Here is a 15,460-nt window from a genome sequence, read left to right as displayed (position 1 = left end):
ATCGATCTGGAGGGTGAGACAGAATGTGACAGGAATAGAGGGAGAGATTGAGGGTCAGCTCACTGAAGGAGTGGAGGTGAGACAGATTCGGTTTGTACCAAAGTTCCCAGAAACTCACTGAACCAGAGCTGAACACACACACACACACACACACACACACACACACACACACACACTCAGACACTCAGACACTCACACTCACACTCAGAAGAGCCGAAATAATCCGGCAAAATATAAACTCTGAGGAAAACCATGTTTTTCTGGGAAAAAGCTGTGACCTGTTGGGATCAAGTGTTGCTCACACAGCCTCTGTCTGTAACGTATGTAAGTGTGAACGACTGTGGCAGCACCGTTTTCAATCTGCACTTGAACTTTATACAACAATTCAATATTATCAGTCATCACTGGAATCGCATCGTGGTGATTTGACCATATCACGTTTGTTTCACAAAATCTTCTCGTCCAACGCGTCCAAATGATTGACTCCAACCATACTTTAGATCAAAACTAAAATGGTTTGTGTCACATGATATGTGACAAGTGTTATTTGAAAGTGGAAAGACAGCTCATCGGCTCGGACACAAGCTTAATTTGACAAAATGATGTCAGCTCAACGTCCTCTTGCTGGGATTTTTCCAGAGCTTTCAACTGATTTTCAGTTTGCTCAGTTGACATAATGTTACCCTTGTTTGTAAATGAGCTGTTGCTGAAAAGCTAGTTAGTTGACATTGACTTCAGTACTGTTTTTCTGGTGATGATAAGTATTTTCATAAATATCATTACAGCCCTACATTTGCATATACATATCGAAAACCAAGTTCCTTCTCATATGTACAGTGTGCAACATATTCATCACAAACAAAATGTGTGTTGTGTTTGTAGTGTGTCGTGACACAGATGTGTGTGTTGTGTAAGGATGGTGGTTGCTGAGCATCCTATCAGTGTATTGTCATGGCTGTTGAGCTCTGTGTTATGTGGTCTTGTGATTTTATCAGTGTGATAACTTCTGATTTTGAAGCAAACAGTTTGGTCAGCGCCGATTGAATAAAAAAAACGAATTGCTGCATATTTTAAATGTTGATGCTTTATAAGGATTTCTTGGTTAATTAACCAGTTGATTGTATTTTCAAAGCCAAGGTTTGTTTGGCCAGTTGTTGAAAAGAAAAGCTTTTTTGTGAGGGACAGGAAAAATCTGTACATATGTGAGCATGGATGCAGGTGCACACTCTGTTAAACACACACACACACACACACACACACACACAGACATGCTCGCGCAGTATCACGAGTCCAGATGGGAGTGGAGTGGATCAATACAAAGACAGTGGGTCTGGTTGATAACTCTGCTGAATGAGTATCCCCCCATCGCTCCCTGTTTTCTCTCTCTGTCTTTTTTTCTTTTTTCTTTTTCTCCCCTTTTCTACTTCTACTCGCTGACTGCTATTCTGCTGCTTTTTTCTCTCTTATTCCTTTTTTTTCTTCTTTCCTTTTTTCCCCTCTTTTCAGTTTTGTTCTCTTTCTTGTCTGCATGCAAACACGTGCAGCGACCGCACACACGCACGCACGCACGCAACACACACGCAAGCACACACACACAAACACACACACACACACACACACACACACACACACACACACACACACACACACACACACACAGTAATGAACACTTCAAAATCCAAAGCACGATCTTCCTATGGCCTAGTTTTAAGAGCCTCCAATGTCATGTGAGTAAAAAATAGACTGACGAAAACAATATTGAGATCTGTGGTAGCAGCAGAACGAGCCCAGAATCGGCAGAGGCGGGATCAGTTTGGCTCTTGTGAGCGTGGTGGTTTTGGCATGGATTTAGTCTGGAGAAGATAATCTCGCTTGGCCATTCTGGGCTCACACAGGTGGCTGCGTTTGAGCTCTCTGGGGTAATGGCACACTCCCTCAGTGGTGATCTGGGGGTCAGAGCACTCGACTATTAACACTTACTAGAATTCAGGATTTTTGAAGATGCCGTTTACACAATCATCATATCAAGCTGGATTCAGTGTGTTTATTTGTCTAAATCGTGTTCAGAACAGATTTTGCTTGTTGTGTGTCTGCCCCCCTCGAACCTTGAAAGTGAGGGAACCGTTAATTTGTGGTCACGGGAAGTTATTTTTATAAAAAGTTACTATAAAACATGACACTACTCACAAATTTGAATTTAGTTTGACCTGTGGGACTTGTGCTACTTCAAGACTTTAGCTAATTGTGTTTTGAGTTTAATCAAATAAACATATAAACCAGTTTATTGTCCGGTCCATCAGTTGTCAAGGTTTCTGTGCAGGACTTAGTATTAAACCTCAGCAGCTTTTTTTGTGCTGATCAAAATGAGTCTGTTGTATTGAATATTGAAACCTGTCAAGTACTGAATGCTGGTATTAAATGTCTGCTGAGTTTTGTTAGCTTCTTTTTTGATCACAAGGTTACATATTTACCATGCCAACATCGACTGAATGTTATTCAGTTTTTACTTTTATGTGACTTTTTGTGTTTGGACATTTTAACATTCAAGAACTGTGTTTTCTTATCTTGAATAGAAAATTTTTGTATGGAGACATGTATATATTCCCTTTAGGCAAGGATTTGAAAAAAAATATTGTTTTGGTGTCAATATCTTTATCAGCCCTAATATCAAAAATTCAAATAGTGCCCAGTTCTATTTAGGGTGGTGGTGGTGGTTATTTTATTTTTATTGAAACTTTTTTGTTAAATATTTCTTTTTTTTGTGGTTTAATCTGTGTGCGGTCAATCAGTGGAGAAAAATCTAAAACCATGCACTTGACTTTACTAATGTTGTAGTCATACAAATGTTAATTAATCATTGTCTCATTACTGTGTTTTAATTTTTTGGGTATTTTATTTACCTATATGTTTGTATTGATCCATTAGGTGGCCATCAGCTTATTGATCACTCTCTGACCTGACTGATGTGAAGTTTGGCCACAGCAGGCCAATTGATTAAATGATAATTACATGGATGTGTGTGTGTGTATTCTCTGCAGGCGCGGCTGTGGAAGGAAAAGGAAAGGGACACCTGTGAAAGTCTTTGTTACACACACTGAGGAGGAGAGCGTGCCTGAACACAGCTTCAGCCCAGGTGTGTGTTTGTGTGTGTGCTATGTCTGCATGCAATATTCTTACTGCCATCAACTGTGTGTGTGTGTGTGTGTGTGTGTGTGTGTGTGTGTGTGTGTGTGTGTGTGTGTGTGTGTGTGTGTGTGTGTGTGTGTGTGTGTGTGTGTGTGTGTGTGTGTGTGTGTGTGTGTGTGTGTGTGTGTGTGTGTGTGTGTGTGAGATTGGTATGGGGGTGGAGCCTGTTCAAGTGAGTGTGACCTACTTCTGTGCATGTGTGTGTGTGTACTTACGAACATTTGTGCTTTGATGTGCACTGTGTATGTGCTTCAGATTGGGTGATGACCTGTGTGTGTGTGTGTGTGTGTGTGTGTGTGTGTGTGTGTGTGTGTGTGTGTGTGTGTGTGTGTGTGTGTGTGTGTGTGTGTGTGTTTGTGTGTGTGTGTGTGTGTGTGTGTGTGTGTGTGTGTGTGTGTGTGTGTGTGTGTGTGTGTGTGTGTGTGTGTGTGTGTGTGTGTGTTGTGTCCATTCACATACATCCTTTAATACTGACTCCTGTGCTCTCAGGTGATCGTAAGGAAGCAGAGAGCAGAGTAGAGAATAAACGGTCCACACTGGACGGGCCCTTCTACAACACAGAGGCTGTGCCCCACAACTGGTGAGTGAACGTTTGTGTGGTTTTATATTACTGAGAAGGATTTTGTGTGTTGTTTTGCTGTTCACATATTATGTTAAAAGTTTTATGCAGGTATCAGTGTGTGTGCTGTTAAGCTGTTCTTGGAGGCTAGAGGTTACATACAGTATTTGCATCTTTCATTCCGTTTTTAGATTTGGACATAAAATTAATGATTGGCAAACTTAATTCAGAATTCGAGGACAGCTTTGTCTCAGAGCATCACTTCCGACTGGTCCTGAGGACCCGCCAACCATAGAGGTTTTTCTTTTTGCTACAATGATCAGAGGGATTTGTACCTGAGATGTCACAAGAATGCAGTCGACTAGCCAGTAGGGTAAAACTTAATCAGATCCACTCTGTGGACTAGGATTGAGATCATTGCCCTGAAGCACTGGCACGAGTCTGTATGTGAGCAAAGTTTGCTTTACATTAATTCGGGCACAGTAGATGCCTAAAGCAAAAAATGGATCCTGTGACTACAAGGAAGTCAACAGCATTTCATTTGCCAGTTATTTTTTTTGAGTAACCAGTCCCTCTTTTAGTCAATAGAATGACAGAAAATTATTATTTAAAAAAAAATCCCCCATCACAATTACCCAGAGTCCAAGGTTAGAACTGTCTTTCCTGTCCAATCATTAAAAAATAAAATATCTTGGGAAGAGAATTAAAATTGACCAACAGCACTTGTTTTCTCCCAAACCCTCTTCCCCTCCCAGTGGTCCATCAGAGCAGGCTCATGACAGAGATGCCGCTGGATCCAAGATCAGCTCCTGCTCAGCCTCCACACCAGCTTCTTCCTCAGCCCCAACCCCAACACCGGTCCGTGCTCCTGCCCCGGCTACGGCAACTTCAGCCCAGGCCGTGTCTCTGACCCCTGCGTCCACTGCGCCGGCAGCTCCGACAGCCTCTGCTCCGGCCCCAACGGCTGGCTCCTTCCCCCCCTCCCCGAACTGTCGCATCCGAGAGGTCCACTGTGGCAGCCAGGTGCGGCTGGTCGTGATCGCCATCCGAGACATCACCAAAGGGGAGGAGATCACTGTGGACTACAGTTTGACCGAGTGGGGAGAGAACCTGGTCAGTGCCTTTACATAAATAACTATTGTACTGTCATATTCTGTACAGTAAAATGTTCTAGTTTGATTTGTCTAACCTTCATCTCCTCCAAATTTGAACCAACCCAAATTTAACCTCAAATCTTGACTAATTTTCTGACCCAACACCAATCGCTTCAGTAGGAAAAGGTTATTATATATTACTCCTCAATTTTCTTCATGTCTCTGTCCTTGACTTCTTGATTCTTGTAAATACAAACACTCAGAATATACCTGATGCCTTTGGAAAGGCAATCAGATGTGTATCACTGTAACACACTTACAGACACACTGCACACACACACACACACACACACACACACACACACACACACACGCACACACACACACACACACACACTGCACACACACTGCACACACACTGCACACTACCCACTGCACACACATTCATGCTACAAAAATACGGCTAAGCAAGGCATGGGGTTACCATGGTGATGGCTGAGCTCTAGCTCGCTCTCTCTCTCTACCTATAGTGCTGTAGCAACAGTTACCATGGTTATTATATGACATCTGTTCTTATAATGGATCTCATTAGATCAGATCAGACCAATTTACTCACAAAACAAACAAAAATTTTTTTTTTACCAGAAACCGTTTAAGACTGAACATTAAGAGATTAATCTGACAAAATTGAGAAATTGACATCAGAGGTTTAAGGAACCAGGGTTTTAAAGCATATTTGAATAACTTGACCATTGATTAAATGAAGTCATTCTAGGTTTTTATCATTGGCTGATTGGCCTTAATTGATGACCCTACATTTCTGATGGAAGAGATGCTGAGAGTTTTTCGAAGCATACCTCTTTTCCCTTCTTTTGTTTAGCTCATTAGTGGGAAATTTGGAGTCCCAATCAACCTCTTTGCTTAGAGCCAACTGTGGAGGTGTGTCCTCCTCCTCTCTGAGTGATGGCTCAGGCTGATTGTGATGGCAAACATTAGGAAGCAGTGTGCCAGATGTTTTAATGCAACTGCTCTCTCTCTCTGTGTCCCACAGGGTTTCCGTGGCACTGTGTCTCCAGTGCAACACGAGTGTAATTCTGACACTGAAAATAACAACAATATTAAAAAGGTAAGAATTTATACACTACTTGTTTCTTTAAAGCACACAGTTTTATTATTTTAAAAGTGACAATTAGACAATGAAAAATCAACAAATTTAACCTTCCTTACACCTAGAGTTTTTGCATTTTAAACTATCATAAGATACTTCACTTAAGGACTAGATAGTTACTCAAATAAAAAATTAATCAAAAACCGTGAGCCAATTATCAGCACAAAGACAAATATCACTTAAAGAAGCTAACATCTACAGTGTTTCTGCTATATACATTTTGCTGTCTTAACTGCTACCAAATTCTCACATAAATTATGTCAATTACGTAAATGCAGAGTGCTGTTATTGTGAAATGACCGATAACAGGAAGAGGAGTCATGTGATGACACCGGCTGAAGCGAGAAAGGGAGAGAGAGAGAGAGAGTAAAGAGAGGGAGGTTAATTTAAGCAGCTAACCTTAGATTTTACGACTTGTTGATATTTACTCATACCGCTGGTGTACTGCATGTTTAAACCTAAGTTTTCTTTTAGTAAGACACTGTGTTAATACTGCAAATAATGATTTTTGGACAGCGGGTGACATGATTCTTTTCTTCACATCCAGGAGGATGAGCCCCTCTCTCTGACAGCCCAGCAGCGGCAACAGCAGCAGCAGCAGCAGGAGTATGTCACCCCCTCCTGGTCCCTATCCCCATCCTCCTCCCCTATTTCTCACTCTGATGCCAGTGACTCAGATGCTGGTGATGAGGACAACGCCAGCCCCCGTGGGCGCACACAACGTCGGCGCAAAAAACGTCGTGGCACCCCTTCAAAGAAAAAGACCCCCCATCGGATGCAACCTGGGTGCCTGACACCAGTCTCACCTACCAGCATTCCACATCAGAACCGTCCGCTGCCTTTATCCCATCCTCCAGCGCAGTCCTCCCCACCCTGTTCGTCTTCCTCTTCTTTGGTAAAGCCCGTGTTCAAAGCTCCGGTTCCGCTGGGCTCCAACAGCACAAGCAACATCAACTCCTCCAGAGGAGTGTCCATTGACTCCATGCGCCAAACCTGCGAATACTGTGGCCGCCACTTTCGCTCACTGGGACGCCACTTAGACAAACACCACGCCCACCAACCAGAAGTGTGCTCTGCCCTTGTGGAGCGTTACACACAGATGCCCCGCCTGCACGCACAAAACACAAACCCCACCGCAGCTCTCTTACACACTCAGCAGCACTCGAGGTCGTCACAGGTCGCGGGACAGAGCCGCTCTTCAGATCTTCCACAAAGTGGCGTCCAGGACCTCTCCATGTCTCCACCCACTCTCACAGCAGCCAGCCAATCCCCTACGTCCGCTGGAAGGAACTCCGCCCCACCTGTGTTGACTCCTCCACGAGGACAGAACGCAGTGCCAGTGTCTGTGTTAAAGAGGAGCCCTCCCCCCGTGGCTGTGATGCAGTCCAAGAACGGAGCGATGAGGAGGCTTACGAATGACCGACAGGAGGAGGAGGAAGAGGAGGATGAAGATGAAGATGTGGAAGTTGTTGAGGTAAAGAGGCCCAAAGAGGAGGAGGATGTGGAGGTAGTGTGTCCTCAGTCGTACAGCAGTAAGTTGGCCAAAGAAGTGGAGCCACCAAAAGAGGAGGAAGATGAGGAACACGAGGAATACGAAGAGGAAGAGGAGGAGGAGAATGGAGTGATGGAGGTGGAAGATGAGAGTGGTGCAGAGGATAAGGATAAGGACTTGCTGAGGTAAGTTGAGGTCTTTGTCTGCTTTGTGAGCAAATTTGTGAGATTGTGAGTGTGTCGGGTCAATGTTTGCTAATTCTTCAACAAAATTTAATAAGACAACCTTTTCCCAGATCTCTCCCTGACCAAGTCGCATGGGAAAGAGTGTAGACAAGGGATTGAGTGGGCAATTGAGGAAATTAGTTTTGGGGATTTTTGGTCACTTTTATATGATGAAAATAAATGCTAGCCAGTTGTTAACACTCACTAATTGAACATAGTAGATGCAGAAACTTGTAACTTAACCTCCCACTTCTGCAATAACTTAACACTGTTAATTTGTGAAATTATTGAAGTTGAGGGGACAAATTGAAATATTTGATAAGTTAAAATCACTGGAACAAATTAGAGCTTCAATGAGTAGTCGTTAAAACTATTAGTAGATTGACAGAAATGTATGCAGCAACTACACGATCAGAAATTCCAGACATTTCTGGGCTCCAGCTTCTCAAATGTGAGGATTTGATGCTTTTCTTTGTCGCACACAATTAATTTATTATGAAGATTAACTCCCACTGTACAAAAATGAAGCTAAAATAATACTAGATACAGCTGCTGCCATCTTGGGGAGAGGACCTGCGGTATCTAGGTCCGCTGATTACCAATCCAGTCTGTCAATCATGACGCCTCGCCCCATTTTTATAGCATCAAATCAATGATTATAACCAAACTCATCAGAAAACTAGATATTTTTGAACATCAGGGTAATAAGAACTACATAAATTGACAGAAGCCATTTTTGGAAAATAATTATTCGATGTGTGCTTAGTTTCCATCCGCTAACATGAAGTAGTGGCGTGACTGCAGCCATACTGCAGCCAGCCACCAGGGGGTGATCCAGAAGTTTTGGCTTCACTTGTCGCCATGTGGTTGTCTTAATATACAGTCATTGGTCATACATCGAAGAAAACATTGAATTTAAAGGGCTTTAGGAAATATATAACCGTATTTGTCTTTATTGTCTGACACTTAATTGACAGAACAGTTTATTGGATTAATCAATCATTGAAATAATAATTTGCAGTTTGAAAAACTAACAGTTATATTCTGTAGATTCACCTGTGCTACATATCTGGCCCTGTGGCCAGATGGTATAATAAGAGGTTCATCGTAGGATACTCACAGGAAACTTTTTGTGAGCTAATGAAATGAATGAATGAACTAATCACTCACTCTCTTTCTATTTTCAGTAGTTCCGGGCGTCACCACCTCCTGCCCCTGCTCTCGTCCCTGTCCTCTCTGGTCCTGTACCTTCGTCGTCTGCAGCACTCGGCCTTCTTGTCCCTGTCTCGGCAGCTGCAGTCAGCCGAGGCTTGGCGCCTTCTCTGCCACTCCAGCCTGGCTCTCCTGATCCTGTACAACCGACGGCGCGAGTGTGAGGTCTCAAAGCTGTCTATTGCCGAATACCATGCTCGTGTCACTCCCCAGTGCCCCGTTCCTGTCCCACCTGGCGCCCCTCCAGCTCTCACCCCACTGGAGGCCTCCCTGTCCCCCTTTGAACGCCTGGTGCTTCCTCATCTTGCAAGGGTTGGGGTCCAGGGAAAGCGTGGACGTGTTCAGCCCCTCATCCTCCCCCCTCATTGTGAGCCATGCCTGGAGCTCCTACTACAGACACGGCAGGATGTAGGAGTTGACCCCGCAAACCCTTATGTCTTTGCCAGGCCCTATCACTCTCCAGCCACACCACTGCGTGGCACCGATCTCCTCCGCAGCCTGGCCCGCTCTAGCGGTACCCGCAATCCCCGCGCCCTTACCCAGACTAGGGTTCGCCGCCAGGTAGCAATCCTGACCCAGCTGCTGCTTCTGGGAGAAGGAGAAGAGCCTGGGCAGCCAGGAGGCAGCGCTGTGGAGAGGCTGGAGCACTTTCTCGAGAGGGAGTACCATGTGACACAGAACTGTGCCGGAATTGGCCAAGACCCAGGCCTGATGGGCAGAGTGGGCAGAGTGGTACTTTGTGGAGAAAGGGATGGAGTGCTGTTCAGAGGAATGAGCCTGAACCACATCTGCTTGGAACTGGATGGTGAGATGGATGGATGGATGGCTGAACGAATGAGAGGGACAGATGTTTTGGTCTGTTGTCCAAATCAAGCTGTATCTTCCTCTGTGTTGTCAAACAAACCCTGTCTGAAGAGGGATTACAACCCCTCTTCTAGTTTTTGTGTGTGAATTGAATTTTATTGGAAAATGTGGAGATTGGTAATAGATGAGACTAATGAAGTTCTTTTCTTGCTCTCCACTCTTTTCTTACCTCTTCTTTCCCCGCAACCCCCCTTCCTTGGTCCAGTTATGTCAGGAAACTCTGCAGACTCTTACTCAGAGGGAGAGTCTGAAGGAGAGCAGTTAAAGGAGAACCCAGAAGTACATTCCCCTGCTCCAGCTCCAGCTCCAGCTCCGACTCCGACTCCTACACCTACTCTGCTGTACGTCAGGAAGGGCAAGAACAACGGGCGGGTGGGACGACCAAAGAAGCTCAAGAACATCCAGCAGCCCCCTCCGCCGCCTCCAACTCCACCCGCAAACCGCAGGAGGGGCTCAGGTCAGCTGAAATCAGGTTTGTTTAGGTTTGCAGTCACACCCAGACACGCAAAAATGCAAAACAAAAAAACTGAAATAAGCAGATTAAGCCTAGTTGACTTGTTTGTCTCCTTGAATGTCTATGCATACAAGCTGGCATCAAGATCAGCATCAACGTAGAGAGGAGAGCTCAAGCTGTTAAATTCATCAGAAAGGCTCCAGGTCAGGGGGGGTTAAGCACAAGGTGCATCATTATCCCAGCAGGAAAGGTTCATTGGTCGAATTGTAGAAAAATACACACTTACAACTGGAAGTCCAGAACTTCCTTTATAATCTATTTCATTCTGTCATTCTAGTTGTTAGGTGAAGTAGACTGACACGCTAATGTTACTGTCATGTGTAGGATCCCCTGTTTACAATGAAAAACAATCAAGACTTCCTTGAAAGGTGCACTACTTTGTACATGAACACATTTTTGATATAAAATGATTTACATTCTCATTAACTGTAAATCTGATATATTAAAAACCTTATATATATATAAATATATATATATATATATATATATATATATATATATATATATATATAGAGGCAACATATTTAAAAAAAAATGAGGGATGCTTTGTAGGACTTTGTACTCGGTTGAAAATTAGCTAGATCTGATTGTAAGTGGCCTAGATCTTCTTTTATCAGTAAACTGTTGCAACAGTGTCATTTCAACTTCAGAAATGTGCACACAGTGAAATATTTTCATGATTTTATACCCCTGTGAACTTTCTGTTACAATATCATGCAAATCTGAAAGAAAATAACAGCTCTGCGCAGCGTAACGCCAATTTTTCTGACACAAATCCACTGCTACACGTGTAGTGTTTGTGTTGACCTTGTATATCATCGCAACGTGGAGAATGTCTGTTGCCAGGCAATATATATGTCAAATGTTTCTCTTTTCATTTAAAGTCAATGGTAAATTGGGTCCATAATTCAATGCCACCCACCTGTATGTGTTCTCTTCACTTTTTATTTGTATTTACAATTTATTTACCTGTGTCTCAAAGTTTATTCTCAGTCTGGAAAGACAATCGAAAAGACAAAAGCCATTTGGTTTCTGCTCCAGAGCTTTTCATCATATCAGCTGATCTTAATCAGCAGATGGAGAATGAACTTGAATGAACCTCAGCTTTAAAGCCAACATGGACAAGAAGCCCTTAAATTGCTCTGAACATATGTTTCAACAGTTTTTGACACCATTTCAAAATCTTTTATGGGAGTTTTTTTTATGTGTGCACATTTGAAAGTTTGGGAATGAGATAAATGAAAGAACTGAAATGTTTTATGATTGAGAACTGTGCGCCCCAGTCTCTGTGGCTGCATATGTTTTCAGGGTATGCAGTGTTGGGGGGTCTACTCGAGGCCTCACCACCCCCATGCCGAGTGAGAAGCTGTTAAAAGACATGTGATCTGTAACTCTCTTCATCTCTCTCACCCTCGTAGGTAAACGAGGTGTCCTGAAGCGTCCCTGGTCTGAGGCGGAGCGTGCGGCCGTCGAGGAGCACCTGACCCGAAACATCACTGAGCTCCGAGTCCCCGCCAAGGCCGACTGCGAGCGCTGCCTGCAGCAGTGCCCCCTGCTGGTCAGCAACCACCGCGACTGGCGGGCCATCAAGTTCTACTGCCACAACCGCATTCAGCTGCTGAAGAAGAACCAGCGGCGTGACAACGAGCCGCTGCCCCTCATCGTCTGCTGAGAAGAGGGAGTGTTTGATGGAGGGAGGGAGGGAGAGAGGGAGGGGGCTAGAAGAGGGATATTTGGTGTGGTGCAGCTGATCAGAACAGATTCTCAAATGGTACCCTGCTGCCCAGGAAATGCACTAATTTTGAGAGGACGTTCCTAAATTTCACATGGCTCTTCTTGTAGCGTGGTTTGTTTTTTGACATGGTTTGTAATTTGACAACCTGATGGCATTTTTTTACTATGAGCCACACAAGAACAGAGATTTCAATTGACGTTTTTCGCTGCTCTACTTCAAGGTCTTAAAATTTACACTCGAGTCTTCATGGTGCTCCTCTTTTTGAGGGTCACAGTGCAAAGTCTTGTCAAAAGCAGTGCACGTGCACGGGTGCCGTTTGAGACACGCCTTGGGGACGTCAGTAACCACGGTGCTGACCGCAGCCTGTGTTGAATATGGACACGTTGTTTTCACCTTCCGAGGTGGATACGCTCAACTGAAATGTAAACAAGGAGGCAACTGAGCCCTACAGTGTTGTTATATGAACGTCGTGAAGTAGCATTAGTGTTTTATGCACTTTGGAGACGTTAATAGGACAAATGGCCTCTGCCTGGGTCACCCTTTCCTCAACAGTGGCTTTACTATTAGAGTAGGCCTAACTAATGCTAACCTAGAAGAATAGATTAATCTTCTTTTCATACAGCTGACTGTGCAATTCTGACAACGGTTTCATTATATTTGGACCTTAATTCACATGTAAGGTACTAGGCGATGAGTTACGCTTTTGCAGTTACAATGAAGTTTGTTTGTTTTTTTGTTTTCGTTTTTTTACTGAAACAGAACACACTATTATTATAATATTAATTTTAGTTGTGGTTGTCATCGCAAAGGAAATGAAATGGCATCAGAATGTTGTGAAGTTACTGTTGAATACCTAAGATGTTTAGTTAAACCCCCAAACTTGTCCTTGTCTTTTCTCCCCACAATCAGACACAGTCGAGGTGTCAACAGCTCCCGTTTCCCCCCCAGAAGAACAGTGTGTTCATATTTCCTATTGTTTATTGTTTTCTCTGCCTGTTGCACATTTGATATTTGGAGAAGTGAAAACGGTGCTATAGGCCAATTAGCTGGATACCACTTTATGTGCGGAGAGGATATGTCCCATGGTCGTGTTATAAATGTTTCTTTTTAAAAAATGGGCATTTATCAGAGAAGTGATTGTTCCGTGTTGCCATGTTTGTTGCATTGTCTGTGTCGACTTTTCCAATGGCTAGAGCTCATCCTGTACTTTCCCAGCCACACTACACGGTTTGCAGCTCGACCACATTCTCTTCAGTGTTTCTGGAAATCTGCGTCCATCGGACTGAAACCTCCATGAAACCTCTTGACAGATACTTGAAGATATTTTGCAGAATCTTTATGTTCGATCTCGCTCTAGCCTTGCCAGTTACCGTGTACATAACAAATATATTATCATTATGCTAACTGGTTGTTTGTGCTAGACTATATGTAGCTTTTTTTTTCCATTTCCGAGTAATTGCTATCTGTACATAAGCCTATGTGTAAATACTCCTCAGAGAAACAAAGAAAAAACACAATGTATGACATGCTTTGGTTATTGTGTTATGTTTTTTCTTTTTTATAAGTCTTATAAAAATTTAAAGTTCCATGATTTTGTGCTGTGGTTATTCATTTAAGTGCCTTTATTGACTTGAATTGAAAATATTTTAGGTGAAAATATTGTAAGGACAATTTTTTTTTTTAACCTTTATGTTTAGAATTTATATTAGTGGAAAAAATGTTTGGAACTGTGTCACTAAGCCCAGAAGTCACAACTTTATGCAGTTCAGCATTTGATCCACTAGATGGATGTGTTGGTTCAGGAACCGTTACCAGTATGAAGAAACCACTGTAATACATCTGAGAATATAAGACATTTTTTGACTGTTGCTGCTTGTCCACTATACATGTCTGCCTTAAATCTAGGAAGCAACACCAAACATAATACTATCTATAGTTATTTCTCATCTAGAGGATAGGACCAAAATATTTCACATAAACACACACCATTAAAAAATATCTAAGTGCTTGAGTGGAAACCTTGTGATTTTTTTGGCTCAATTTAATTCAGGCAGACTTCTGTAGACCCCTACAGCCAAAGGTCTTGCGAATTCTGTGATGTTCATGTCATGCACAATATGATCTGAACATATAAAGACAGAATACTCTATTAGTGACACGGGGGCGTCCTGGTGCACTAGTGGTTAAGATGCAGAGCAGCAGCGTCGAACATCATATTCTTCTGTTAAGTATCATTTGGCAGAAAAAAGATTACCCCCCCCCAAATAAAAAATATAAAATCTACTAGATACATTTTTATATTAGGTTGAAAAATGATTGATAGCTTCTTGATAGGTCCAGGCCCCATTGAAATTGGTGTTTTGTGGATTCCTTCTAACAGATAAACGAAATAACAAACGAACACATTATGTGAAAACATAATCTCCTTGGCGGAAGAAAAAAAAAAAAGAGAAAGAGCCAGCAAGCATAAGAGGCCAGAAGTGCAGCGTGAACATGACAACATGATTTTTCTGACCACCAGACCGAACAGGTCACAGCATTGACTGGGACATCATCAATAAGGGGTCAGAGGACACAGGCAGATAAAGTCGAGGTCATTCACATCTAATACAAACACATACAACTACCTGTTTCCATTGAACAGAAGGTCCATCAAATCTCTCTAATCTCAAGGTGTCCACCTTCCAGCTGTCTTTTTCCGGAGCGTTTGCCTCATACTCAACAGTCTTCACTAGTGGATGAGGAGGTGCTCCGCTGATCTTACGCATTCAAAGTCATTTTTACCTGTCGCGAACCATTCAGCCTGTTGTGTAATGTCTTTTGGTGCTGTGAATCTGTCTAAGGTCGGATCATGACCCTGGTGACTTTATCGGGGTTTATCTCAGCTGGGACTGACAGAGAAAAGTTATTACAGAAAACCCTGACTCACAAAACGGGGGCTTTGGATGATCCTGCAGGAAGCAGGGTTTTAGAGCTTGGCCTATGAGTAGGTCTAGAAATGGATACGTCAAAGTCTATGATGCCCTGAGTTTGACCATCCGTAAAACAAACTAAAACCCATCTCCCATGAGATTTTCATCAAACTCTGACTCCACAACCTGCCTGTGTTTCACGGTTTGATAACAGCTGGAATGATAAACAATTAAAACAACAAAATGCACAAGTGTAGATGATATTAATAATAGTTGTCTTTGATGGTAAAACGTATTTTTCTGATAGGTTGTAACGCTGTTCCTTATTCCTCTTTCTTGTTTGTCCTACGTTGGTTTGAGTGACATGAATGTGGTGCGAAGACCATCCTCGTTAAACAAAGGTCAAATGCAAATTTAGAAAAATACAACCATTTAAATCCTTGAGGTTTGTCCAAGCTCAGAGTTGTCACAGAAGATGAACCGACTGCTAAACAGCAGGA

At 42.9% G+C, this 15,460-nt stretch overlaps 1 protein-coding gene across 1 annotated transcript in view; it reads left to right on the top strand.

Moving 5' to 3' along the window:
- The window catches only part of si:dkey-117m1.4, an 18,453-nt gene extending 4,819 nt beyond the window's left edge, over positions 1 to 13,634 (top strand). Inside the window, exons 2-9 of the mRNA XM_035637288.2 lie at positions 3,039 to 3,133; positions 3,676 to 3,766; positions 4,501 to 4,858; positions 5,891 to 5,965; positions 6,555 to 7,684; positions 8,911 to 9,740; positions 10,005 to 10,256; positions 11,732 to 13,634. Of these exons, the coding sequence (XP_035493181.1) occupies positions 3,039 to 3,133; positions 3,676 to 3,766; positions 4,501 to 4,858; positions 5,891 to 5,965; positions 6,555 to 7,684; positions 8,911 to 9,740; positions 10,005 to 10,256; positions 11,732 to 11,985 (3,085 nt within the window). The 3' untranslated portion in view covers positions 11,986 to 13,634. The remainder of the gene's footprint in view (positions 1 to 3,038; positions 3,134 to 3,675; positions 3,767 to 4,500; positions 4,859 to 5,890; positions 5,966 to 6,554; positions 7,685 to 8,910; positions 9,741 to 10,004; positions 10,257 to 11,731) is intronic.
- The last annotated feature ends 1,826 nt before the right edge of the window (positions 13,635 to 15,460 follow it).

This window comes from Scophthalmus maximus, chromosome 8 (genome assembly GCF_022379125.1).
Source record: "Scophthalmus maximus strain ysfricsl-2021 chromosome 8, ASM2237912v1, whole genome shotgun sequence".
Classification (NCBI taxonomy): Eukaryota; Metazoa; Chordata; class Actinopteri; order Pleuronectiformes; family Scophthalmidae; genus Scophthalmus; species Scophthalmus maximus.
This window is presented reverse-complemented; position numbering and strand designations above follow the sequence as displayed.